The sequence below is a fragment of the Oncorhynchus mykiss genome, chromosome 2 (assembly GCF_013265735.2).
Source record: "Oncorhynchus mykiss isolate Arlee chromosome 2, USDA_OmykA_1.1, whole genome shotgun sequence".
NCBI classification, from domain to species: Eukaryota; Metazoa; Chordata; class Actinopteri; order Salmoniformes; family Salmonidae; genus Oncorhynchus; species Oncorhynchus mykiss.
Window position 1 is genome coordinate 100365255 of NC_048566.1, and position 26312 is coordinate 100391566.

The 26312-nt window shown below is 46.2% G+C and overlaps 1 protein-coding gene across 3 annotated transcripts in view; it reads right to left on the reverse strand.

Annotated features, from left to right (window-relative positions):
* Positions 1–7110: 7110 nt before the first annotated feature.
* LOC110501236 (growth arrest-specific protein 2) overlaps positions 7111–26312 on the reverse strand; it is a 65686-nt gene continuing 46484 nt past the window's right edge. The window contains exons 4-9 of one of the 3 annotated variants that reach the window (XR_005039301.1): positions 22442–22583; positions 18365–18428; positions 16942–17155; positions 16423–16530; positions 8953–9228; positions 7111–8810 (exon numbers count right to left, since the gene is read on the reverse strand). Coding sequence is in view for 2 of the 3 variants with exons in the window: in XM_036961164.1 (XP_036817059.1) it covers positions 9019–9228; positions 16423–16530; positions 16942–17155; positions 18365–18428; positions 22442–22583 (738 nt within the window). In the remaining variant the exon portion in view is untranslated. Of the gene's footprint in view, positions 9229–16422; positions 16531–16941; positions 17156–18364; positions 18429–22441; positions 22584–26312 lie in introns of all 3 variants that reach the window. The other 2 variants (XM_036961164.1, XM_036961156.1) reach the window with 2 other exon arrangements.

The window sequence follows — 26312 nt, forward strand, 5'->3', positions numbered from 1 at the left end:
CCAGTAGAGGAGCGTGTCCAGCAGAACGCAACCATGTTACAAAGTCTAGGGACAGCCATGGACGCGTGCTGCAAACAATGGACAGATGGGAGAGAGGAGGCTTTCCTGTAAATACTACATCATCACCTCCGCCCGCACCTCAACCTACACCGATGTCCACCTCCCAGTCGTCAGGACCCAGTGGGATTCGGCTCTAGCTCCCAGGAGCATATGACGGAACAGCTGCAGGGTGCCAAGGGTTCCTACTCCAGCTGGAGCTCTACCTGGCAGCTGTTCAGCCGGCCACTTCGGGACGCGAGAGAGTGAGCGCCCTTATCTCCTGCCTGACTGGAAAGGCCCTGGAGTGGGCCAACGGTCTTCCCTTGTTCGGCCTCTCATGATCCTATTATTTCGTGGCAACAGAGGGCTCTCAAGGAATGATCCTGTCAGTGTTCAGTGAGTTGTGTAGGTGTTTCCTTAGGTGCCACTACGGTGGAAAGTTCTAACCAGGTTTCCACCATGCACATTCCCCCCCGAATATGCCGATTTGGCACTCACCATCTGTAAAAAGAAGGCGACTCAATTACCACCCCATCGACAGGGGGATTGTGCGATAGATCTCTTGGTAGAAGCTGCACTTCCCAGGAATCACATGTATCCTCTGTCACAGGAGGAGTCGGTGGCTATGGAGACATGTGCCACCGAATCTCTGGGACAGGGATACATTCAGCCTTCCATCTCACCTGTCTCCTCAAGTTTATTTTTTGTGAAGAAAAAGGATGGAGGTTTGCGCCCGTGTATTGATTATCGAGGTTTGAATAAGATCACGGTAAAATACAGTTACCTGATACCGCTCATAGCCAGTATGACCGAGTCATTACATGGGGCTAGCTTCTTCACAAAATTGGACCTCAGGAGCGCTTACAACCTGGTGCGTATCCGGGCGGGAGATGAGTGGAAGACAGCATTTAGCACCACTTCTGGGCATTATGAGTACCACGTCATGCCGTACGGGTTAATGAATGCTCCATCAGTCTTCCAATCCTTTGTAGATTAGATTTTCAGGGACCTGCACGGGCAGGGTGTAGTGGTGTATATAGATGACATTCTAATATACTCCGCTACACGCGCCGAGCATGTGTCCCTGGTACGCAGGGTGCTTGGTCACATGACCTGTACGTTAAGACTGAGAAATGTCTGTTCTTCCAACAGTCCATCTCCTTCCTAGGGTAGCAGTTTTCAGAGTCAGGGGTAGAGATGGAGAATGACCGCATTTCAGCCGTGCGTAATTGGCCGACTCCAACCACGGTGAAGGAGGTGTAGCAGTTTTTATGCTGAAAGGGGGACCGGTGCGACTGCAGTGGACAGCTGGGGCGGACAGGGCTTTTGGTCACTTGAAGGCTCTGTTTACCTCGGCTCCCGGTGCTGGCTCATCCGGATCCCTCCTTAGCGTTCATAGTTGAGGTGGACACGAGGCAGGGATAGGGGCTGTGCTGTCTCAGCGCTCGGGTATGCCACTAAAGCTCCGCACAACTATGATGTGGGGGACCGGGAGCTGTTGGCTGTTGTCAAGGCTCTGAAAGTGTTCTCATTTGGACTGACCACCGCAACCTGGAGTACATTCGAGCAGCGAGGAGACTGAACCCTCGCCAGGCAAGGTGGGACATGTTTTTCACCCGCCTTTCTTTCACTCTCTCCTACAGACCAGGTTCCCAGAACGTTAAGGCAGACGCACTGTCCCGGCTGTATGATACAGAGGAGCGGTCCACGAATCCCACTCCCATAATTCCAGCTTCTCGCCTGGTGGCACCGGTGGTATGGGATGTGGACGCGGACATCGAGCGGGCATCACGTGCAGAGCCCACTCCCCCTGAGTGTCCAGCTGGGCATCTGTACATTCCGTTTGATGTCCGCGATCATTTGATCTATTGGGCCCATAAGTCCCCCTCCTCTGGTCATCCTGGCATCGGTCGGACGGTGCGCTGCCTTGCTGGGAAGTACTGGTGGCCCACTTTAGCTAAGGACGTGAGGGTTTATGTTTCCTCATTTTCGGTATGCGCACAGTGCAAGGCACCTAGACAATTGCCCAGAGGGTAATTACAACCCCTTCCCGTTCCACAACGACCGTGGTCACACCTATCGGTGGATTTTGTGACGGATCTTCCCCCGTCGCGGGGTAACACCACGATCCTGGTCGTTGTGGATCGGTTTTCTAAGTCCTGTCGTCTCCTTCCTTTGCCCTGCCTCCCTACGGCTCTACAAACTGCGGAGGCCCTGTTGACCCATGTATTCCGGCACTACGGGTTGCCTGAGGATATAGTTTCTGACCGGGGTCCCTAATTCACGTCTAGAGTCTGGAGGGCCTTTATGGAACACCTGGGGGTCTCGGTCAGCCTTACCTCAGGTTTCCACCCCGAGAGTAACAGGCAGGTGGAAAGAGTCAACCAGGATGTGGGTAGGTTTCTGCGGTCCTATTGCCAGGACCGGCCGGGGGAGTGGGCGGAGATGGCCCAAAACTCCCTCCGCCACTCCTCTACCAACCTATCACCGTTTCAGTGTGTGCTGGGTTATCAGCCGGTCCTGGCACCATGGCATCAGAGCCAGATTGAGGCTCCTGTGGTGGATGAATGGTTTTGGCACTCAAAGGAGACATGGAATGCTGCCCATGTGCGTCTACAACGGGCCGTCAGGATGGGTAATGTAGTCTTGACTCTTGGTTGACAGTGTTGGGGGATGGGTAATGTAGTCTTGACCATTGGTTGACAGTGTTGGGGGATGGGTAATGTAGTCTTGACTCTTGGTTGACAGTGTTGGGGATGGGTAATGTAGTATTGACTCTTGGTTGACAGTGTTGTGGATGGGTAATGTAATCTTGACTCTTGGTTGACAGTGTTGGGGGATGGGTAATGTAGTCTCGACTCTTGGTTGACAGTGTTGGGGGGATGGGGAATGTAGTCTTGACTCTTGGTTGACAGTGTTGGGGGATGGGGAATGTAGTCTTGACTCTTGGTTGACAGTGTTGGGGGGATGGGGAATGTAATCTTGACTCTTGGTTGACAGTGTTGGGGGATGGGGAATGTAGTCTTGACTCTTGGTTGACAGTGTTGGGGGATGGGGAATGTAGTCTTGACTCTTGGTTGACAGTGTTGGGGGATGGGGAATGTAGTCTTGACTCTTGGTTGACAGTGTTGGGGGATGGGTAATGTAGTCTTGACTCTTGGTTGACAGTGTTGGGGGGATGGGGAATGTAGTCTTGACTCTTGGTTGACAGTGTTGGGGGGATGGGGAATGTAGTCTTGACTCTTGGTTGACAGTGTTGGGGGATGGGTAATGTAGTCTTGACTCTTGGTTGACAGTGTTGGGGGATGGGTAATGTAGTCTTGACTCTTGGTTGACAGTGTTGGGGGGATGGGGAATGTAGTCTTGACTCTTGGTTGACAGTGTTGGGGGATGGGTAATATATTGTATGCTCGAGTGCCAAATTAACACAAATGTGTTTCTATTTGTCTTTGTTACTTCATTTGGATATTTCTGAGTCTTATTTTGTATCTAGATTTTTATATCGTTTTTAATGTTATGATGATTTATTTGTGTTGTTCCTAATTTCTGAATAAAAATAACAGTTAGTGCAGAATGGTGCTTTTTTGTTGGGGGGATGGGTAGGGCGCTGAGGGAGCAATACCAGCTTGAACCACCACTGCCTATGCCACACCGATGGCTGCGCCCCCACAACACCCAGGGCTGCGCCCCAGCCCAGTCGCAAAGTCCAAAGATTAGGGCCTAATGCATTTATTTCAATTACCTGATTTCCTCAAGGAAACTGTAACTCCGTACAGTTGATGGATATTGCTTTTTATACACTGCTCAAAAAAATAAAGGGAACACTAAAATAACACATCCTAGATCTGAATGAATGAAATATTCTTATTAAATACTTTTCTTTACATAGTTGAATGTGCTGACAACAAAATCACACAAATTATCAATGGAAATAACATTTATCAACCCATGGAGGTCTGGATTTGGAGTCACACTCAAAATTAAAGTGTAAAACCACACTACAGGCTGATCCAACTTTCATGTGATGTCCTTAAAACAAGTCAAAATGCTCCTGATGAGGTGGCGGATGGTCTCCTGAGTGATCTCCTCCCACACCTGGACTAAAGCATCCGCCAACTCCTGGACAGTCTGTGGTGCAACGTGGCGTTGGTGGATGGAGCGAGACATGATGTCCCAGATGTGCCAAATTGGATTCAGGTCTGAGGAACGGGCGGGCCAGTCCATAGCATCAATGCCTTCCTCTTGCAGGAACTGCTGACACACTCCAGCCACATGAGGTCTAGCATTGTCTTGCATTAGGAGGAACCCAGGGCCAACCGCACCAGCATATGGTCTCACAAGGGGTCTGAGGATCTCATCTTGGTACCTAATGACAGTCAGGCTACCTCTGGCGAGCACATGGAGGGCTGTGCGGCCCCCCAAAGAAATGCCACCCCACACCATGACTGACCCACCACCAAACCGGTTGTAGTGTCTTAACACTTAGTACTTATTGATGTAATAAGAAAGACTCTGAATACAAGCAATTGAACTGGAGCTTCACATTGACTCAAACGAGTTAGTACCAGAATAACATAGAACAACACTGCGCATGACCAAGGGTGCTCCCGCCTTAAAGGGGACATCAGTAATTAACAGAACATAACACCGGTCATGCTGGAGGATGTTGCAGGTAGCAGAACGTTCTCCACGGCGTCTCCAGACTCTGTCACGTCTGTCACATGTGCTCAGTGTGAACCTGCTTTCATCTGTGAAGAGCACAGGGCGCCAGTGGCGAATTTGCCAATCTTGGTGTTCTCTGGCAAATGCCAAACGTCCTGCACGGTGTTGGGCTGTAAGCACAACCCCCACCTGTGGACGTCGGGCCCTCATACCACCCTCATGGAGTCTGTTTCTGACCGTTTGAGCAGACACATGCACATTTGTGGCCTGCTGGAGGTCATTTTGCAGGGCTCTGGCAGTGCTCCTCCTGCTCCTCCTTGCACAAAGGCGGAGGTAGCGGTCCTGCTGCTGGGTTGTTGCCCTCCTACGGCCTCCTCCACGTCTCCTGATGTACTGGCCTGTCTCCTGGTAGCGCCTCCATGCTCTGGACTCTACGCTGACAGACACAGCAAACCTTCTTGCCACAGCTCGCATTGATGTGCCATCCTGGATGAGCTGCACTACCTGAGCCACTTGTGTGGGTTGTAGACTCCGTCTCATGCTACCACTAGAGTGAAAGCACCACCAGCATTCAAAAGTGACCAAAACATCAGCCAGGAAGCATAGGAACTGAGAAGTGGTCTGTGGTTATCACCTGCAGAACCACTCCTTTATTGGGGGTGTCTTCCTAATTGCCTATAATTTCCACCTGTTGTCTATTCCATTTGCACAACAGCATGTGAAATGTATTGTCAATCAGTGTTGCTTCCTAAGTGGACAGTTTGATTTCACAGAAGTGTGATTGACTTGGAGTTACATTGTGTTGTTTAAGTGTTCCCTTTATTTTTTTGAGCAGTGTATGTTTGTTCGGTATAGTTTAAATGTTCTGTTTTTGGCCCGGTTTCCCGATAAGCAATGGAACTGAGTGTTTTAATGATGCATCTTTCCTACAACGGCGTAACATGTAACATGCGTTTCCCAAAGCACCGCGCAGAGAGAACGTTAACGACGTGTCTACTGATAGGATCGAAAGAAAAGGGAGCGCTGCTCTATGATAATCGCTCTTCATTCAAATCTTACTTTAACATAATTATTTCCCAATACCGATGACGGATCAACTCTTAGAGATTACCACATACGGCTGCAAATAGAAGCGGTTTATTGTAATGCTTGTGCATACCCAATAAAATGCACTGAATCACAGATTTGACACATTGCGCACGTTAGGCTACCTATCATTAAATATATTGAGACAAATTACAGACAGTAAGTAGCCTTCAAGTAACAAAATATAATTCAATTGATTGAACATTACATGCATTTCAATAGGATTAAAATGGGCCTATAGCTTGTTTGTATAAATTGCAAAGGCATTGGAAACTTTGTATTTGTAGTCAACTTTGTTCAGATGTCATCGGCGGTGACAGACGGAAAACCCCATGTGATTCTAGGTTCATATTTACCGGAGATCTGTGAATAACAAAAACATGTAACGTCGCATTTAGCTGTTCTGAGGTAGTTTATTAGATTACGAGCGTTTTCCGGTGCAACGTTAATAACAATGGCTTTGTGAAACCGCCCGGGAAATTGTACGATGCTCCTACGAAGGTTCTAACGATTAATTTATCCTTAACATACTTTTGGGAAACCGGGCCCTATTCTGTTTGAATGATTCTAATCTAATGCACTCTTCTAATGTTCCGTCCTCTTTTAAAATAAATTCAATACATTGTATTATAAAATGGATGTGTTGTCTTGGTGATTGTTTGTGTATTCTAGTAGTTTGTGTGAATAAAGTGATGTTATTGAATTCTAGTAGTTCCTGGTTGGTTCACAGTTCTAATCAGTAATGTAACCCAGCAGTGATCTGTCGGTGCTACAGGCTCTACCAAAAAAAAAAAAGATTCCCTGTCATGTACATTTTAGAACACAACCCTATGGGGGTCCTGTTCAAAAGTAGTGCACAGCACTATAGGCTAGAGTGTGTAAAATAGACATTTTGTTCTGTGACTGAATAACCTTGATGAAGGATAACGACTCCAATTTATATGCTGTTGTAAAACAGGTTACATTGTAAATGTGAATAAAAAAGAGGATTAGACCTGACTGGAGGTTGCTCTGACGGGTTGGTTGAATAAAAAGGTCTGTTAGTCTGGTTTCGCAAGGCTACTTGGAACAGGCCAGTGCCAGTCATCACGTTGTAGTTGTGGATGGCCATTTACAGTACCGTAACATACCAGTAGGTGTCAGTAAAGTAGCAATCAACACTAGTATTGTCCACCAGCCAGCTCTCTAGCAATTTGGTCAGGGGATGAGGTTGAATGGACACAAAGCTAAGTTATCGTAGACCGACCGACCGACCGACCATACAATACATGTTATCTGGATCAGTCCTATTGCCATTCACAAGAATTCAAGTAAATATTCTACATTTGATTGTCTCTTTAATCCTCAGAAATAATCTTCTCAAAAATAATGATGTTAATTAATAGCGTTCCTAAAATTAACAAATTATCAAAAGCTTTTAACTTCGAAAAACAGGAGAGACAAACTAGCACATGGAAAAAAAGAGAAATCACACATAATAGCACATTGGAGAAATTAATAGACATTACAGAGATACATAATCATAACAAACACATCCTACGTATAAGCTATTCATATTAGTCAGGACTTTTAACATAATAAAGTAGCACTATTTCAAACATATTTTAAATGTTGACTTCCATTAGAATGAATGGTGGAACCCTTTGGTCTTTAAAGCAAAAAAGCTCAAGCCAGAGACAGGTCCCTGGGCGTGGTAACCAGTAAGCCTGTACTGTGACCGATGGTGGGATTACATTTAAAAAACATATTGTTTTAGCCATGATTATCTTCCCTTGTGTGGTGTAGCTGCATATTTAGAAAACAAGGAAAGGAGAAAGCCCATGATTGGTGGAACCGTAGGAGGAACATGATTGGTGGAACCGTAGGAGGAACATGATTGGTGGAACATGTCCAGATTTAGCTTGACCAGTATCCAATCATTATTCAGAATATATCCATTATTACAGAAGTCATACTATACTTTCACACTATTAAATGAATGAATGACAAAAGTCAAACAAAATACACACAAGGTAACATTAGAAAACATGCTTTTAGTACCAAATATACCAGCCTCAATCCCCGGCTAAAAATGATTGTCAAAATGATTGTCAAAATGATTGCATAGATAATTCTCAAAGGCTGTAAATCCAAATCAAACTGTCACGTTGACGCTAGTTCGCCGTGACTGCTAGGACAGGAGATATATACCTGCTGGCCACTGTCTGTTCTGTAGCTCAGGTGGGCCGGCTGTGGCTTACATCAACTAGAAGACAGCAACTGGTTGGAATCTGGTTGGAATGACACTGTGTCAGCTGGCTTTACCCTCTGTGTCACTGTCATTTCAATCAGTTTTGCTAGTTGGGAAAGGCAAGAGGTCATTTCCTCAGGTCCTCATGAATGTCTTTACTTCTTGTTGCGGTAGTAGGCGGCCATCTTTACTTCTTGTTGCGGTAGTAGGCGGCCATCTTTACTTCTTGTTGCGGTAGCAGGCGGCCATCTTTACTTCTTGTTGCGGTAGCAGGCGGCCATTTTTACTTCTTGTTGCGGTAGTAGGCGGCCAACTTTACTTCTTGTTGTGGTAGCAGGCGGCCATTTTTACTTCTTGTTGCGGTAGTAGGCGGCCAACTTTACTTCTTGTTGCGGTAGTAGGCGGCCAACTTTACTTCTTGTTGCGGTAGTAGGCGGCCATCTTTACTTCTTGTTGTGGTAGTAGGCGGCCATTTTTACTTTTTGTTGCGGTAGTAGGCGGCCATCTTTACTTCTTGTTGCGGTAGTAGGTGGCCATTTTTACTTTTTGTTGCGGTAGTAGGTGGCCATCTTTACTTCTTGTTGCGGTAGTAGGTGGCCATCTTTACTTCTTGTTGCGGTAGTAGGCGGCCATCTTTACTTCTTGTTGCGGTAGTAGGCGGCCATTTTTACTTTTTGTTGCGGTAGTAGGCGGCCATCTTTACTTCTTGTTGCGGTAGTAGGCGGCCATTTTTACTTTTTGTTGCGGTAGTAGGTGGCCATCTTTACTTCTTGTTGCGGTAGTAGGTGGCCATCTTTACTTCTTGTTGCGGTAGTAGGCCACCACCACCATCCTCGCATTGCTCAAACTGATCCCCTTGGTTGAAGCGTCAGTTGACTTTTTGCTGCGGTAGTGTACGGCCATCTTTACTTCTTGTTGCGGTAGTAGGCGGCCATCTTTACTTCTTGTTGCGGTAGTAGGCGGCCATCTTTACTTCTTGTTGCGGTAGTAGGCGGCCATCTTTACTTCTTGCTGCGGTAGTGTGCGGCCACCACCAAGTAGCTGTCTGGGGTGAGGTCCTTGGTGTTGGGGGACTTGGGGGACATGGGAAAGGCCTTCCCCTCCACTCTGGAGATCTGGAGCATCCGACATGGGTCGTGTTTCAGCAGGTAGCTCTCAAAAGTCTCCCAGCCTCCTCCCACACGCACCATCACATGCTTGTTGTGTAACATCTAGGACAAGAAGAAGAAGATATTATTACAAGGGTATTCAAATCCCAGCCCGGAGGTTCAGAGTACTGCTGGTGTTCTGTTCTACCTGATCATTCATCGCACTGACCTGATATCCCAGGACTAAACACAGACCTTGATTAGAGGGGAAGAATGAAAATGGTCTTTGAGGTCCAGATTTAGTGTAGTAGATGGACATCTCTAGTAACTCACAGCTAGTACAGTGGCTTTGTTTGATTCCTTTTCACTAATAAATGACTCCAAAATTAAAAATTAGACTCCAAAACTAAACTACTGTAAACACTACTCCTGCTGCTACCGTCTGTAACGTGGTACTACTGTAAACACTTCTCCTGCTGCTACCTGCTCCTGTCTGTAAGGTGGTACTACTGTAAACACTAGTCCTGCTGCTACCGTCTAACGTGGTACTACTGTAAACACTACTCCTGCTGCTACCTGCTACTGTCTGTAAGGTGGTACTACTGTAAACACTAGTCCTGCTGCTATCGTCTAACGTGGTACTACTGTAAACACTACTCCTGCTGCTACCTGCTCCTGTCTGTAAGGTGGTACTACTGTAAACACTACTCCTGCTGCTACCGTCTGTAACGTGGTACTACTGTAAACACTAGTCCTGCTGCTATCGTCTAACGTGGTACTACTGTAAACACTACTCCTGCTGCTACCTGCTACCGTCTGTAACGTGGTACTACTGTAAACACTACTCCTTCTGCTACCTGCTACTGTCTGTAAGGTGGTACTACTGTAAACACTAGTCCTGCTGCTACTGTCTAAGGTGGTACTACTGTAAACACTAGTCCTGCTGCTACTGTCTAAGGTGGTACTACTGTAAACACTACTCCTGCTGCTACCGTCTAACATGGTACTCCTGTACGTTTTCCTGTGTTGGTTACCATGGCAACATCTACACCAGACAAATAAATAGCGGGACAGAGAAATAAAAAAAGGCGCTATTTCCATATCCACAATGCGTTGTGATTCCATTAAACTACCTAGCTATCCTGCCGCTATCAATCCTCATTTACAGTAGAAGGTCTTCAGAGCCCAAGCTTTCAATCCAAGCAGTAATGAGTGCCTGCAGAAAGCCCCGTTTGACAGTGACAGGAAGTACCAGTTAACCCATGAAGTGTATGTGCATGGAGCATGCTGCTGACTGTTGACATTAAATGGCCAAATACAAACAGAACGTACTGTATATTAAATATGGCTACTGAATTCCAAGTCGACACTCAATCAAGCCTGAATGGCTAGTAGCAAGTTAGATTGTGTGGCCCATAGAATTACATATATAATGTAATAGGATATCTGTGGTATGGCCTGTCCTCTTCTATACACTATAGACAACACTCTCTTTCTCTCTTTCTCCTCCAGCAGCATAACACACATTTATAAGCCTCTTTAACAGAATCAATGAACAGGCCATTGGCAGGGCACTCGTTCCATGAATGTGTGCCCCCTCAGGCATTGTGACCAGGGACATAATGGGCTTTTGGCACAGAGGGCTTTTCAATCATGTCTCTATGGTGCTGGGAGACAGGGGGACCCAGCTAGGCCTGTACCCAGGAGAGAGCAAGTAGTCTGGGGGTGAACAAGTGTCCCGGTGGCCTGTTAGCAAAGCATTTTATTGGAGAAGAGAGACAGTGGAAAAAGAGAGGGAGAGTTGTTTTTTTGGGGTATCTGTATTTTACTTTACTATTTATATTTTTGACAACTTCAACTTTAACTTCACTACATTCCTAAATATAATAATGTACGGTGGTGCCTCAGGAAAGTATTCAGACCCCTTGACTTTTCCCAAATGTTGTTACGTTACAGCCTTATTCTAAAATTGATTAAATACAAAAAATGCCCCGGGCAAACTACACACAATACCCAATAATGACATCACAATACCCAATAATGACATCACAATACCCCATAATGACAATGTGAAAACAAGTTGTTAGAAATTTTTGCAAATGTATTAAAAATAAAAACAGAAACACCTTATTTACATAAGTATTCAGGCCCTTCGCTATGAGACTTGAAATTGAGCTCAGGTGCATCCTGTTTCCATTGATCGTCCTTGAGATGTTTCTACAACTTGATTTTAGTCCACCTGTGGTCAATTGGACATGATTTGGAAAGGCACACACCTGTCTATATAAGGTCCCACAGCTAACAGTGTAGGTCACAGCAAAAACCATGAGGCCATGAGGTCGAAGGCAGGATTGTGTCGAAGGCACAGATCTGGGGAAGGGTACCAAAACATTTCTGCAGCATTGAAGGTCCCCAAGAACACAGTGGCCTCTCTCATTCTTAAATGGAAGAAGTTTGGAACCACCAAGACTCTTCCTAGAGCTGGCCGCCCAGCCAAACTGAACGATCGGGGGGGAAGGCCTTGGTCAAGGAGATGACCAAGAACCTGATGGTCACTGACAGAGCTCTAGTTCCTCTGTGGAAATTGGAGAACCTTCCAGAAGGACAACAGACTCTGCAGCACTCCACCAATCAGGCACTTATGGTAGAGTGGCCAGACGGAAGCCACTCCTCAGTAAAAGGCACGACAGCCCGCTTGGAGTTTGCCAAAAGGCACCTAAACACTCTCAGACCATGAGAAACAAGGTTCTCTGGAGAGACCTGAAAATAACTGTGCAGCAACACTCCCCGTGCAACCTGACAGAGCTTGAGAGGATCTGCAGAGAAGAATGAGAGAAACTCCACAAAAACAGGTGTGCCAAGCTTGTAGCGCCATACCCAAGAAGACTCGAAGGCTGTAATCACTGCCAAAGGTGCTTCAACAAAGTACTGAGTAAAGGGTCTGAATACTGATGTAAATGTGATATTTCAGTTGTTTTTGTGGGGATAAATGAGCAAAAATGTCTAAAACTGCTTTTGCTTTGTCATAAATGGGGTATTGTGTGTAGATTGATGAGGGGGAAAACGATGTAATCCGTTTTAGACTAAGGCTGTAACGTAACAAAATGTGGAAAAAGTCAAGGAGTCTGAATACTTTGCGAAGGCACTGTACTTTTTTACTCCATTCATTTCCCCCAATAGTAGTCTTTACATTTTAAATGCTTAGCAGGGCAGATTTTTTAATATTTTTAATTCACACATTTATCAAGAGAACATCCCTGATCATCCATTCTGCCTCGATCTGGCAGACTCACTAAAGAAAATGGATTTGTTTGTAAACGATGTCTGAGTGTTGGAGTGTGCCCCTGGATATACATTATTTTATGTATTTATATAATAATTGTGCTGTCTGGATTGCTTAACATAAGTAATTTGAAATGATTGATACTTTTACTTTGGATACTTAAAGGTGTACTATGCAGAAATCACACCACCATTTCCTGGTTGCTAAAATTCTAATAGTTTGCCTAATTTCAGTTTGTGACAAAACAAGCAAGTATATTGTACAGAATCTAAACCGCTTTGAAATATATTTTGCATAAACAAAAATATTAATATTGTATTTAACTGTTTGAAGTACAAAACCGAAAGTAAAATACACAGAAACTAAATTTAAGGACGAGACGCATAGAAATAGCACACATAGAACATATCTACCACTTCTTAGACTTTCTTTGTGAATGACAGTTCTATAACTCACATTTCTATGTGAATTTGGTGGGTCGCCCAAAAAAAGTGACATATTGTAGCTTTAAATATATTTTAGCAATTACATTTACCTGTGATACTTAATATAAGTAATATTCTAACTTTCATTTATATTTAAAACTGAATTCTTTAGACATTTACTCAAGTAGTATTTTATTGGGTGACACCTTGACATGAGTCATTTTCTATTAAGGTATCTTTACTTTTACTCAAGTATGACAATTGGTTACTTTTACCACCACCATTGCTAGCTGAGAACCAGAGTGAGATGGAGGTTCATACCTTCTGTGACTTACCAGGCAGCCCATATTGAGAGCACACCCGACAGACGAGACGTTTCATTTCATCCAACACTCTAGAGTCCAAGAAGCTCATTCTTGGAATTGAACAGTCATGGACAAAGAAGAATCAAGACTCGTCTTCGTTGTGACTTGTCCTTGGTTGCTCAGCAACCCTTATGGATGGTTGAAAGAAACGTCTATCGTACAAAAGATGTCTGGGTTCCCCCTCTGAATAGTAGAAAACATTTTCTTTAGGATATCTACTTGACAGCAGAGGGCACTATGGGAACAAACGGTTTATTTTAGACCCTGAACACTGGCCCATGTCCGTTAAAACCAGGCTAACATACAACCTTTCTCTTATTCTGCATTTGTGATCCTCAAAGAGCTATCCATCCAGAAACGGTGATACTGTGTGCTACCAGCAGGGGTCATTCTAGAGCGTATTGTCAGCCCTTGTTGACCTACAGTCCAGATCCTCCTTCAACAGCATTTTTAGACATGTGAATCCTGGTTGTGAATCCAAGATTCCAAGAGCACCAATGATACTTCACCAATCTGTATTTGTAAATAGACTTCATTTTTGCAAGGCAATTTTTTTGTAGCAAGGTCTGTTTGAGTTAGGGGCGGTAGGTAGCTTAGTGGTTAGAGTGTTGGGCCAGTAACTGAAAGGTTGCTGGATCGAATCCCCGAGCTGACAAGGTAAAATATCTGTCATTCTGCCCCCGAACAAGGCAGTTTAACCCCACTGTTCCTAGGCTGTTATTGTAAATCAGAATGTATTCTTAACTGACTTGTCTAGTTAAATAAATAGAAAGTTACAGTATTTATTTACATAAGAACATGTATATTTTATGTAAACGAGGAAACAATTAAGAATAAATACAAATCATGGTGATAGCTCATTGGCAAGAATAACGGCATATACATTATCGTAGAGTATCTTAGTGTTTTAGAAAAAGGGCTATTCTAACCCTAACCCTTCTAACCCTAACCCTTCTAACCCTAACCCTAACCCTTCTAACCCTAACCCTAACCTAACCCTAACCCTTCTAACCCTAACCCTAATCCTTCTAACCCTAACCCTAATCCTTCTAACCCTAACCCTAATCCTTCTAACCCTAACCCTTCTAACCCTAACCCTAACCCTTCTAACCCTAACCCTTCTAACCCTAACCCTAACCCTTCTAACCCTAACCCTTCTAACCCTAACCCTAACCCTTCTAACCCTAACCCTAACCCTTCTAACCCTAACCCTTCTAACCCTAACCCTAATCCTTCTAACCCTAACCCTTCTAACCCTAACCCTAACCCTTCTAACCCTAACCCTTCTAACCCTAACCCTAACCCTAACCCTTGTAACCCTACTAACCCTAACCCTTCTAACCCTAACCCTTCTAACCCTAACCCTTCTAACCCTAACCCTTCTAACCCTAACCCTTCTAACCCGAACCCTAACCCTCCTAACCCTAACCCTAACCCTTCTAACCCTAACCCTAACCCTTCTAACCCTAACCCTAACCCTAACCCTTCTAACCCTAACCCTTCTAACCCTAACCCTTCTAACCCTAACCCTAACCCTTCTAACCCTAACACTAACCCTTCTAACCCTAACCCTTCTAACCCTAACCCTAACCCTTCTAACCCTAACCCTAACCCTTCTAACCCTAACCCTAACCCTTCTAACCCTAACCCTAACCCTCCTAACCCTAACCCTAACCCTTCTAACCTAACCCTTCTAACCCTAACCCTTCTAACCCTAACCCTTCTAACCCTAACCCTAACCCTTCTAACCCTAACCCTAATCCTTCTAACCCTAACCCTTCTAACCCTTCTAACCCTAACCCTAACCCTTCTAACCCTAACCCTTCTAACCCTAACCCTTCTAACCCTAACCCTCCTAACCCTAACCCTAACCCTTCTAACCCTAACCCTTCTAACCCTAACCCTAACCCTTCTAACCCTAACCCTTCTAACCCTAACCCTAACCCTTCTAACCCTAACCCTTGTAACCCTTCTAACCCTAACCCTTCTAACCCTAACCCTTCTAACCCTAACCCTAACCCTTCTAACCCTATCCCTAACCCTTCTAACCCTAATGTATTATTTATCAAGCATGTTGATCCTGAGGGCTCTCTTTTTTCCACCGAACCCCATCAACCCTGGCTGGCCCATAGAGGTAAGAAAGAGGAGTCTAGATGGATATAAACTTTTTTTTTTAAAGCATGGATAATACAAAGAGGAGTTCTCTTTCCATCTCTACGGTGCCACAGGAGACAGACACAGACATAGTTGGAATACCATCACCAGTAAATGAAGCCTCAAAGCAGCAGAGGAGTTGCTACCAGCAGGGACAATGGACGCCTGTCATCCACACAGTCAGGCAGTCCAAATAACAACACACTGCTGTGTGTGTGTGTGTGTGTGTGTGTTGTGTGTGTGTGTGTGTGTGGTGTGTGTGTTGTGTGTGTGTGTGGTGTGTGTGTGTGTGGTGTGTGTGGTGTGTGTGGTGTGTGTGGTGTGTGTGTGTGTGGTGTGTGTGGTGTGTGGTGTGTGTGGTGGTGTGTGTGACTCAGTTCACATTGAGATGAGAAACGTTATTGTTGTTGAACTGAAAACCTCATATAACTCCAACCTGGATTAAAAAATGTAAAAAAAATCCTGCCAAAAGTGAAAGGTCAATTAACAACAAATTCCTGGAAAACGTGGGTCAGCCAAAATCCAGACTCATACAATTCAGACTCATAAAATCCAGACTCATCAAATTCAGACTCATCAAATCCAGACTCATAAAATTCAGACTCATCAAATCTCAGAACAAGGAGGAAAGAGTGGGTTTGTTATGAGGACAGAATTGGCTGTCATTCAACAGCCATCTATTAGTCATCAATGGTGTATGGTCCCTGAGGACACTGAGGAGCAATGGACCTGAGTAAGTAAGAAAGTATTTCTGTACAATCCGTATTCATATCTGCCATGTCAATATAATATTCACAGCAATATGAAACGCCACAACCCCAGTATAAATCACTTACAGTACAAGCCAGCCATGTGCAAAATTATTGACACCAGATTTCAACACTTCAGATTTGACCCCACCGAACCCAAAACATTTGGTCAAAGATATTTTGGCAGGCACAGTCCAAGCCCAATTTAAAGTCCAGCTGCTGTTAACTATGTGGCTGAGTCGTAATGCAACTAGAAATTCATGTTACAAAAAAAAAACAAAAAAAACATGGCGTTTGTGCCAGAGAAAGTGAGTAAAAAGATGAGGAGGGTTGGCACACACCCGGATGAAGAGCATCTTCTCCCCGACGCGATAGCGGCCCTGAGCCTGTCTCTCCACACAGAATTTATTGGGACACTTGCAGGGAGGCTCCTCAAAGATATGCTTCACCTGAGACGCACACATGCACAAACAAACATCATTAGATTAGTAGGGAGGTCAATCCAACAACCCTCCCCAAATTCCTGGTAATATTCATACATTCCTGGTAATCCCCATAAATTCCTGGTAATCCCCATAAATTCCTGGTAATCCTCATAAATTCCTGGTAATCCTCATAAATTCCTGGTAATCTTCATAAATTCTTGGTAATCCTCATAAATTCCTGGTAATCCTCATAAATTCCTGGTAATCCTCATCAATTCCTGGTAATCCTCATAAATTCCTGGTAATCCTCATAAATTCCTGGTAATCCTCATAAATTCCTGGTAATCCTCATAAATTCCTGGTAATCCTCATAAATTGAAAACGTAATTCAACGTAATTTCATGTCATTGTGTTGACCTTGTGTACCCTACTCACAGCCTCATCCAGCAGCTTCCCTGTGCTCTTCTTGCAAGACGACAAGCACTTGGTTGGAGAGGGGAATGGAGAGGTTGGAGAGGGGGATGGGGGGTTTGGAGAAGGGGATGGAGAGAGAGATTGGGAGGGAGAGACAGGTGAGGGTAGCGATACTTTCTCCTCCTGTTCTATCTCCTTCTCCAGCTTGATAAGCCCCGGAGGCTCCACGTTGTACCTAAAGATAATAGGACAACAGTTTACATGAAGGTATACATTATAGTGGCCTAGGGTCAAATACATTATAGTGGCCTGGGGTCAAATACATTATAGTGGCCTGGGGTCAAATACATTATAGTGGCCTGGGGTCAAATACATTAGTGGCCTTGGCTCAAATACATTATAGTGGCCTTGGCTCAAATACATTATAGTGGCCTTGGCTCAAATACATTATAGTGGCCTGGGCTCAAATACATTATAGTGGCCTGGGCTCAAATACATTATAGTGGCCTGGGCTCAAATACATTATAGTGGCCTGGGCTCAAATACATTATAGTGGTCTGGAGTCAAATACAGTACAGTGGTCTAGGGTGAAAGACATTATAATGCCCTGGGGTCAAATACATTATAGATGACGCTGGGCCAATTGTGTGCCGACATGTGGGACTCCCAATCACGGCTGGTTGTGATACAGCCTGGAATCAAACCAGGGTCTGTAATGACGTCTCTAGCACTGAGATGCAGTGCCTTAGACCGCTCCACCACTCGGGAGCTAGGGTGGTCTGAGGATCAAATATATTACAGTGATCTAGGGTGGTTTGGGGTCAAATACATTATAATGGCCTGGGGTCAAATATATTGCAGTGGCCTAGAGTGGTCTGGGGTCAAATCATGTATACCTCTGCATCATGGGGTTGAATTTCAGCACACTAATCATATGTACCACTGCAGCATGGGGTTGAATCTGGCCCACTGCTATTTCAGCGCAGTCTCTCCTCTTTCTCTCTGCTCCATACCATAAACTAATAAAAAAACATGAGCTGGCGCACACCCAGGGAATTTTTATTTATTTAAAAAGGTGCTGACTAACGGCGAATAAACTATAAGCTATGAAAAATAGAGTCACACACTCTCTCTCTCTCTATATATATATATATAAACTACCAGTAATGTATTGGGTAAATCATCCAACGTTTCAGTATTCCTGTGCCTTCTTCTGTACAATAAACTACAAATATGTTAGGAGAGGGACTACCCCACTCCTTTTGAATGATTTCTTTGCAAAATCATTTCTAAAGAGAATATAATCAAAGGATAATTAAACTTCTACTTGTAATATATAATGCACATACAAATTCAATTAAAATTGAAAGCTTTTTAAGTGAATAATTTAAATCAAGGCGAAGAGGGGAAAATCCCTTACGGGAAAGAGGGGAAGATCCCTTACCGAGACGCTATCCTTCCCAGCTGTAGGAGACAGAGGCATACTTCCCGTGGCTGTTTGTGAAGAACTAAGGGGGAGAAATACATGGAAAAGAGTGCATGATCTTCACTGTGTTCCTTTACAACACATCTCAATTACAGGGTGGTAATATTATCCCTGTCACATTGAAACTTGCGTTAAAGTGATGTGGGAAAGTGGTTTTAATAAAAAAACTCTTACGCACATGCCAGTGGGTATAGAGAAAATGAGAGGTGTTCTTTGTGATAAGTGGTGATTGAGTTATTGATATTGGTGTGTTAGCGTGAGGTGAACATAAGTGTGAGCTCAAAACAGCTACAGAATTTTTTGTTTTTGAAGATCAACAAGCAGCAATTTCACAAAAGACTAAACTACATGAAATAATGTGCCAGGCAAGTAAGATGATTGATGGGCATGTGACGTGACACAGCACACCATGCATCATGACAGCAATAGTTCTCCAAACCTGTTGTCGTGTGCTACACCGTGATGATGCACTTTTCAATCCATCACAGAAGAAGGAAAATAAGGGGAAAGAGAGGGAACAGGATAGTTAGCTAGCTACCCTGTTGTCACGCACGGTGCTTGTGTGACCACACTAACTAGCCTTGGATGGACAATCAAGTTCCATTCTATTCATATTACATTCTAATAAATTATAGTCTAATTAGTAAGTTATCCATCATTTCACCTAAATAAAATGTCTAAGGGGGCCAGCTGGTTGGGGTTGAAAGTAGAGAAGAATAAACCAATCGTTAGCCAGAAAACTGACAAGGAGAGAAAAACAGAAGAATCGTCTGTACCTCCTACCGCTGACACGGCCTTATCACTCTGGTTTAATAGGTATTAACTGTCTGCATTTTGCTGCTGCACCCTAGGTAGAGTAGCTGCTGCCTTGACAGGAACTAATGGGGATCCATAATAAACCCCAGGAAGAGTAGCTGCTGCCTTGGCAGGAACTAATGGGGATCCATAATAAACCCCAGGAAGAGTAGCTGCTGCCTTGACAGGTACTAATGGGGATCCATAATAAACTCTAGGAAGAGTAGCTGCTGCCTTGACAGGAACTAATGGGGATCCATAATAAACCCCAGGAAGAGTAGCTGCTGCCTTGACAGGTACTAATGGGGATCCATAATAAACCCCAGGAAGAGTAGCTGCTGCCTTGACAGGAACTAATGGGGATCCATAATAAACCCCAGGAAGAGTAGCTGCTGCCTTGACAGGAACTAATGGGGACCCATAATAAACCCCAGGAAGAGTAGCTGCTGCCTTGACAGGAACTAATGGGGACCCATAATAAACCCCAGGAAGAGTAGCTGCTGCCTTGACAGGAACTAATGGGGATCCATAATAAACCCCAGGAAGAGTAGCTGCTGCCTTGACAGGAACTAATGGGGATCCATAATAAACCCCAGGAAGAGTAGCTGCTGCCTTGGCAGGAACTAATGGGGATCCATAATAAACCCCAGGAAGAGTAGTAGCTGCCTTGATAGGAACTAATGGGGATCAATAATAAACCCCAGGAAGAGTATCTGCTGGATCCATAATAAACCCCAGGAAGAGCAGCTGCTGCCTTGACAGGTACTAATGGGGATCCATTAAAAAACCCAGGAAGAGTAGCTGCTGCCTTGACAGGAACTAATGGGGACCCATAATAAACCCCAGGAAGAGTAGCTGCTGCCTTGACAGGAACTAATGGGGATCCATAATAAACCCCAGGAAGAGTAGCTGCTGCCTTGACAGGAACTAATGGGGATCCATAATAAACCACAGGAAGAGTAGCTGCTGCCTTGGCAGGAACTAATGGGGATCCATAATAAACCCCAGGAAGAGTAGCTGCTGCCTTCACAGGAACTAATGGGGATCCATAATAAACCCCAGGAAGAATAGCTGCTGCCTTGGCGGGAACTAATGGGGATCCATAATAAACCCCAGGAAGAGTAGCTGCTGCCTTGACAGGAACTAATGGGGATCCATAATAAACCCCAGGAAGGGTAGCTGCTGCCTTGACAGGAACTAATGGGGATCCATAATAAACCCCAGGAAGAGTAGCTGCTGCCTTGGCAGGAACTAATGGGGATCCATAATAAACCCCAGGAAGAGTAGCTGCTGCCTTGGCAGGAACTAATGGGGATCCATAATAAACCCCAGGAAGAGTAGCTGCTGCCTTGACAGGAACTAATGATGATCCATAATAAACCCCAGGAAGGGTAGCTGCTGCCTTGACAGGAACTAATGGGGATCCATAATAAACCACAGGAAGAGTAGCTGCTGCCTTGGCAGGAACTAATGGGGATCCATAATAAACCACAGGAAGAGTAGCTGCTGCCTTGGCAGGAACTAATGGGGATCCATAATAAACCCCAGGAAGAGTAGCTGCTGCCTTGGCAGGAACTAATGGGGATCCATAATAAACCCCAGGAAGAATAGCTGCTGCCTTGGCAGGAACTAATGGGTATCCATAATAAACCCCAGGAAGAGTAGCTGCTGCCTTGGCGGGAACTAATGGGGATCCATAATAAACCCCAGGAAGAGTAGCTGCTGCCTTGACAGGAACTATTGGGGATCCATAATAAACCACAGGAAGAGTAGCTGCTGCCTTGGCAGGAACTAATGGGTATCCATAATAAACCCCAGGAAGAGTAGCTGCTGCCTTGGCAGGAACTAACGGGGATCCATAATAAACCCCAGGAAGAGTAGCTGCTGCCTTGGCAGGAACTAACGGGGATCCATAATAAACCCCAGGAAGAGTAGCTGCTGCCTTGACAGGAACTAATGGGGATCCATAATAAACCCCAGGAAGAGTAGCCGCTGCCTTGGCAGGAACTAATGGGGATCCATAATAAACCCCAGGAAGAGTAGCTGCTGCCTTGACAGGAACTAATGGGTATCCATAATAAACCCCAGGAAGAGTAGCTGCTGCCTTGACAGGAACTAATGGGGATCCATAATAAACCCCAGGAAGAGTAGCTGCTGCCTTGACAGGAACTAATGGGGATCCATAATAAACCCCAGGAAGAGTAGCTGCTGCCTTGGCAGGAACTAATGGGGATCCATAATAAACCCCAGGAAGAGTAGCTGCTGCCTTGGCAGGAACTAATGGGGATCCATAATAAACCCCAGGAAGAGTAGCTGCTGCCTTGACAGGAACTAATGGGGATCCATAATAAACCCCAAGAAGAGTAGCTGCTGCCTTGGCAGGAACTAATGGGGATCCATAATAAACCCCAGGAAGAGTAGCTGCTGCCTTGGCAGGAACTAATGGGGATCCATAATAAACCCCAGGAAGAGTAGCTGCTGCCTTGGCAGGAACTAATGGGGATCCATAATAAACACAAATACATAACTTTGCCCTACTTTCTCTCTCTCCAGCTAGCTAACGCCACACTGTCTGTCTTCTCTCACTTTCACTCTGTGTTTCCTGGGACGTTCTGTACAGCGAACGACTGTTTAAAATCCACATAACTGTTCATATCATTCGTCTGGTAAGCCAAGACAGTCACGGCGTTCTCTGAACATAGCCTGCTGTCCAAGTGGGTATTGTGTGAAGTCAGGGTATTGTGGGTGGAGTCTGTGGACAACAGAAGAGGAGCTTGTGTACGAGGAGAGGAGAGGAGAGGAGATGCCTTTGTGTCTCTCTCTCTCTCTGCATCCCACCAGTCAGTCCACCACCCATAGACGGCAGTCTATCCTCCTCCCTGGAAGTGCTGCTGACAGCCTGAGGTAGATCCGGACAAGGCCACATTTAGTGTGACTTGCTTCAGAAGTCACATATTCCAATCTTCAACTTATTTGAGACGTATTATAGTTATTATTATTGGGCCATATTTATTAAAGGAAACTGAAACTTGATTATCTGTGACCAGAGTGGTGTACTGTTCTCACCAGGGTTTTGGGGTTAATTCCATTTCAATTGAGTGAATTCATGACACTTCCAAAGGCAGTGTTCTAGAACCTAATGAGTGGTCATTGAGATTCTCCGCAATTTGTTCTGTTGTGTTCTAGCTTGAAAGAATCAAAACGGAGCATTAATGCAAACTGACATACATCCGTACTCACCCAGTCCCTCAGACTCAAACAGGCAGGTCTCTCCCACCCCCACCTGACGACACCAGGTCAGGAAGTTAGCTGTGTTGTCCCTGGCGAAGAAGGACCCGGAGGGAGCGCTGGCACGACACGGGATCCTCCGGCATGGGATGGCCTGGTGGAGGGAGACATTAGAAGAAAATAGATTCCTTTGTGTGAGAAATGGAAGTGCCCCTAGGTGGAAGGAGAGGTCAGAGGTTACAATGGCAGTGAAGACACATTAGGAAGAGAGAAACATTTACATTTGAGTCATTATCCAAACTTACCATAGTGAGTTCATACATTGTCATACTTTGCCCTGTACTGGTCCCCCATGGGAATCAAACCCACAACTCTGGCATTTGCAAGCACCATCCTCTACCAACTGAGCCACACGGGACCCCAACCATCAACCACAATATCAGTTGGTGCTATTTGTGAATAGCAACTTATTAAGACAAAGCAACGTCACAGAGAATTGTCTCGGCGGATATCCTAGAGGGTGGAGAGGTGGACCAGCAGCCCTCCATCCAGGGATGCTGTACCCTGACTGACCTTGTACCTCTCAACGTGTGTGTCTGAGGGCGAAAGGAAACAAGGGCTGTTTCTGTTTTCATCAAATGGACAATAAAATATCTATTGTATTCTCAACAGAACAGCAAGGCTGTGATAGTGATATTCTGTAATGATTTATCCCCAAAGACATTGGGGGGGGGGGGGGGGGGGGGAGATTTTCAGACTGTGACCACAAACTGTTGCTACATGGCCAACTTCAGGCCCAACAGAAGTTGGTCGGACTTCATTGTTCCTTTCAGAGAAAAGACAGTCCTTGTTAATTCACTCAGTCTCTGACCGAATCTGAGCTTCCCATCCCCCAACCCCCAGTCAATTGGGTTCCCATCAGAACACACTATAACCATCTACCCCCATAGACTTATGTCCCTAGTACATATGCCACCTGTCTTTTTCAGATCTGTTCTCCATATGTTGAGGGGCTCTGGTTTCAGCTCTGGTTCGAGGAACTTTTCCTTTCGCAGATCAATATTGTACTGTAGATGACGGGGGGGGGGGGGGGGGGGGGGGGGGGGGGGGGGGGGGGGGGGGACAGGGGGGGGGGGGGGAGGGAGAGGAGGCGGAGGAGGGCTAGACTACTACTGCACCAGGCCTGGTCTGGTATGGGAGAAAGGAATGAGGGAGGAGGGGAGGAGGAGGTGGGGAGGGAGTGCTAGACTACTACTGCACCAGGCCTGGTCTGGTATGGGAGAGAGGAATGAGGGAGGAGGGGAGGAAGTCTAGACTACTACTGCACCAGGCCTGGTCTGGGAGAGAGGGATGGAGGGGAGGAGGTCTAGACTACTACTGCACCAGGCCTGGTCTGGGAGAGAGGGATGGAGGGGAGGAGGTCTAGACTACTACTGCACCAGGCCTGGTCTGGGAGAGAGGGATGGAGGGGAGGAGGTCTAGACTACTACTGCACCAGGCCTGGTCTGGGAGAGAGGGATGGAGGGGAGGAGGTCTAGACTACTACTGCACCAGGCCTGGTCTGGTATGGGAGAGAGGAATGAGGGGAGGAGGGGAGGAGGTCTAGACTACTACTGCACCAGGCCTGGTCTGGGAGAGAGGGATGGAGGGGAGGAGGTCTAGACTACTACTGCACCAGGCCTGGTCTGGTATGGGAGAGAGGGATGGAGGGGAGGAGGTCTAGACTACTACTGCACCAGGCCTGGTCTGGGAGAGAGGGATGGAGGGGAGGAGGTCTAGACTACTACTGCACCAGGCCTGGTCTGGGAGAGAGGGATGGAGGGGAGGAGGTCTAGACTACTACTGCACCAGGCCTGGTCTGGGAGAGAGGGATGGAGGGGAGGAGGTCTAGACTACTAATGCACCAGGCCTGGTCTGGGAGAGAGGGATGGAGGGGAGGAGGTCTAGACTACTACTGCACCAGGCCTGGTCTGGGAGAGAGGGATGGAGGGGAGGAGGTCTAGACTACTACTGCACCAGGCCTGGTCTGGTATGGGAGAGAGGAATGAGGGGAGGAGGGGAGGAGGTCTAGACTACTACTGCACCAGGCCTGGTCTGGGAGAGAGGGATGGAGGGGAGGAGGTCTAGACTACTACTGCACCAGGCCTGGTCTGGTATGGGAGAGAGGGATGGAGGGGAGGAGGTCTAGACTACTACTGCACCAGGCCTGGTCTGGGAGAGAGGGATGGAGGGGAGGAGGTCTAGACTACTACTGCACCAGGCCTGGTCTGGGAGAGAGGGATGGAGGGGAGGAGGTCTAGACTACTACTGCACCAGGCCTGGTCTGGGAGAGAGGGATGGAGGGGAGGAGGTCTAGACTACTACTGCACCAGGCCTGGTCTGGGAGAGAGGGATGGAGGTCTAGACTACTACTGCACCAGGCCTGGTCTGGGAGAGAGGGATGGAGGGGAGGAGGTCTAGACTACTATTGCACCAGGCCTGGTCTGGTCTGGGAGAGAGGGATGGAGGGGAGGAGGTCTAGACTACTACTGCACCAGGCCTGGTATGGGAGAGAGGGATGGGGGGAGCAGGGGCGGAGGAGGAGGGGAGGAGGAGAGGAGGAGGGGAGGAGGGCTAGACTACTCCACCAACAGGTCTGGTCTGGTATGGTCTGACTTGAGGATCAAATGACACTTGAGGCTCCACACAGGCAGCAGCCCCCCACCAAACCTGGGTTCAAATACGATTTGAAAATCTATTCAAAATGATGGATCTGTGCTTGATTGAGTTTTCCTGGCTCGATGGAAGCAATTAAATAGTTCCAAAACCGCAATAGGGACTCCAGGCAGGCTTAAGCAAATGCGTAAAGTATTTTAACAATTTCGAATAATATTTGAACCCAGGTTTAAGGTCTGCCCCCCCCCCCCACACGATGAGGTAGATTTATGCTCCTCGCTATGGTTTAATACAGGATGTGTGCGTCTCCGAGCCGAGAGAAAGAAAATCGTCCCTAATGGCACCCGATTCCCTATATAGTGCACTACCTTTGACTGGCTCTATATAGGGAATACAGTGCCATTTGGGATGCAGACAAAGAAAGGTACAATGAGGTCATGGTGGAAAAAATGCAGTGTTTTCTTTCATTCCAGGCTCTTCTAGTTGGCTCCTCTCTGGGAGGGACTCTCTGCCTTTCTCCTTTCATTCCAGGCTCTTCTAGTTGGCTCCTCTCTGGGAGGGACTCTCTGCCTTTCTCCTTTCATTCCAGGCTCTTCTAGTTGGCTCCTCTCTGGGAGGGACTCTCTGCCTTTCTCCTTTCATTCCAGGCTCTTCTAGTTGTCTCCTCTCTGGGAGGGACTCTCTGCCTTTCTCCTTTCATTCCAGGCTCTTCTAGTTGGCTCCTCTCTGGGAGGGACTCTCTGCCTTTCTCCTTTCATTCCAGGCTCTTCTAGTTGGCTCCTCTCTGGGAGGGACTCTCTGCCTTTCTCCTTTCATTCCAGTCTCTTCTAGTTGTCTCCTCTCTGGGAGGGACTCTGCCTTTCTCCTTTCATTCCAGGCGCTTCTAGTTGGCTCCTCTCTGGGAGGGACTCTCTGTCTTTCTCCTTTCATTCCAGGCTCTTCTAGTTGTCTCCTCTCTGGGAGGGACTCTCTGCCTTTCTCCTTTCATTCCAGGCTCTTCTCGTTGGCTCCTCTCTGGGAGGGACTCTCTGCCTTTCTCCTTTCATTCCAGGCTCTTCTAGTTGGCTCCTCTCTGGGAGGGACTCTCTGCCTTTCTCCTTTCATTCCAGGCTCTTCTCGTTGGCTCCTCTCTGGGAGGGACTCTCTGCCTTTCTCCTTTCATTCCAGGCTCTTCTAGTTGGCTCCTCTCTGGGAGGGACTCTCTGCCTTTCTCCTTTCATTCCAGGCT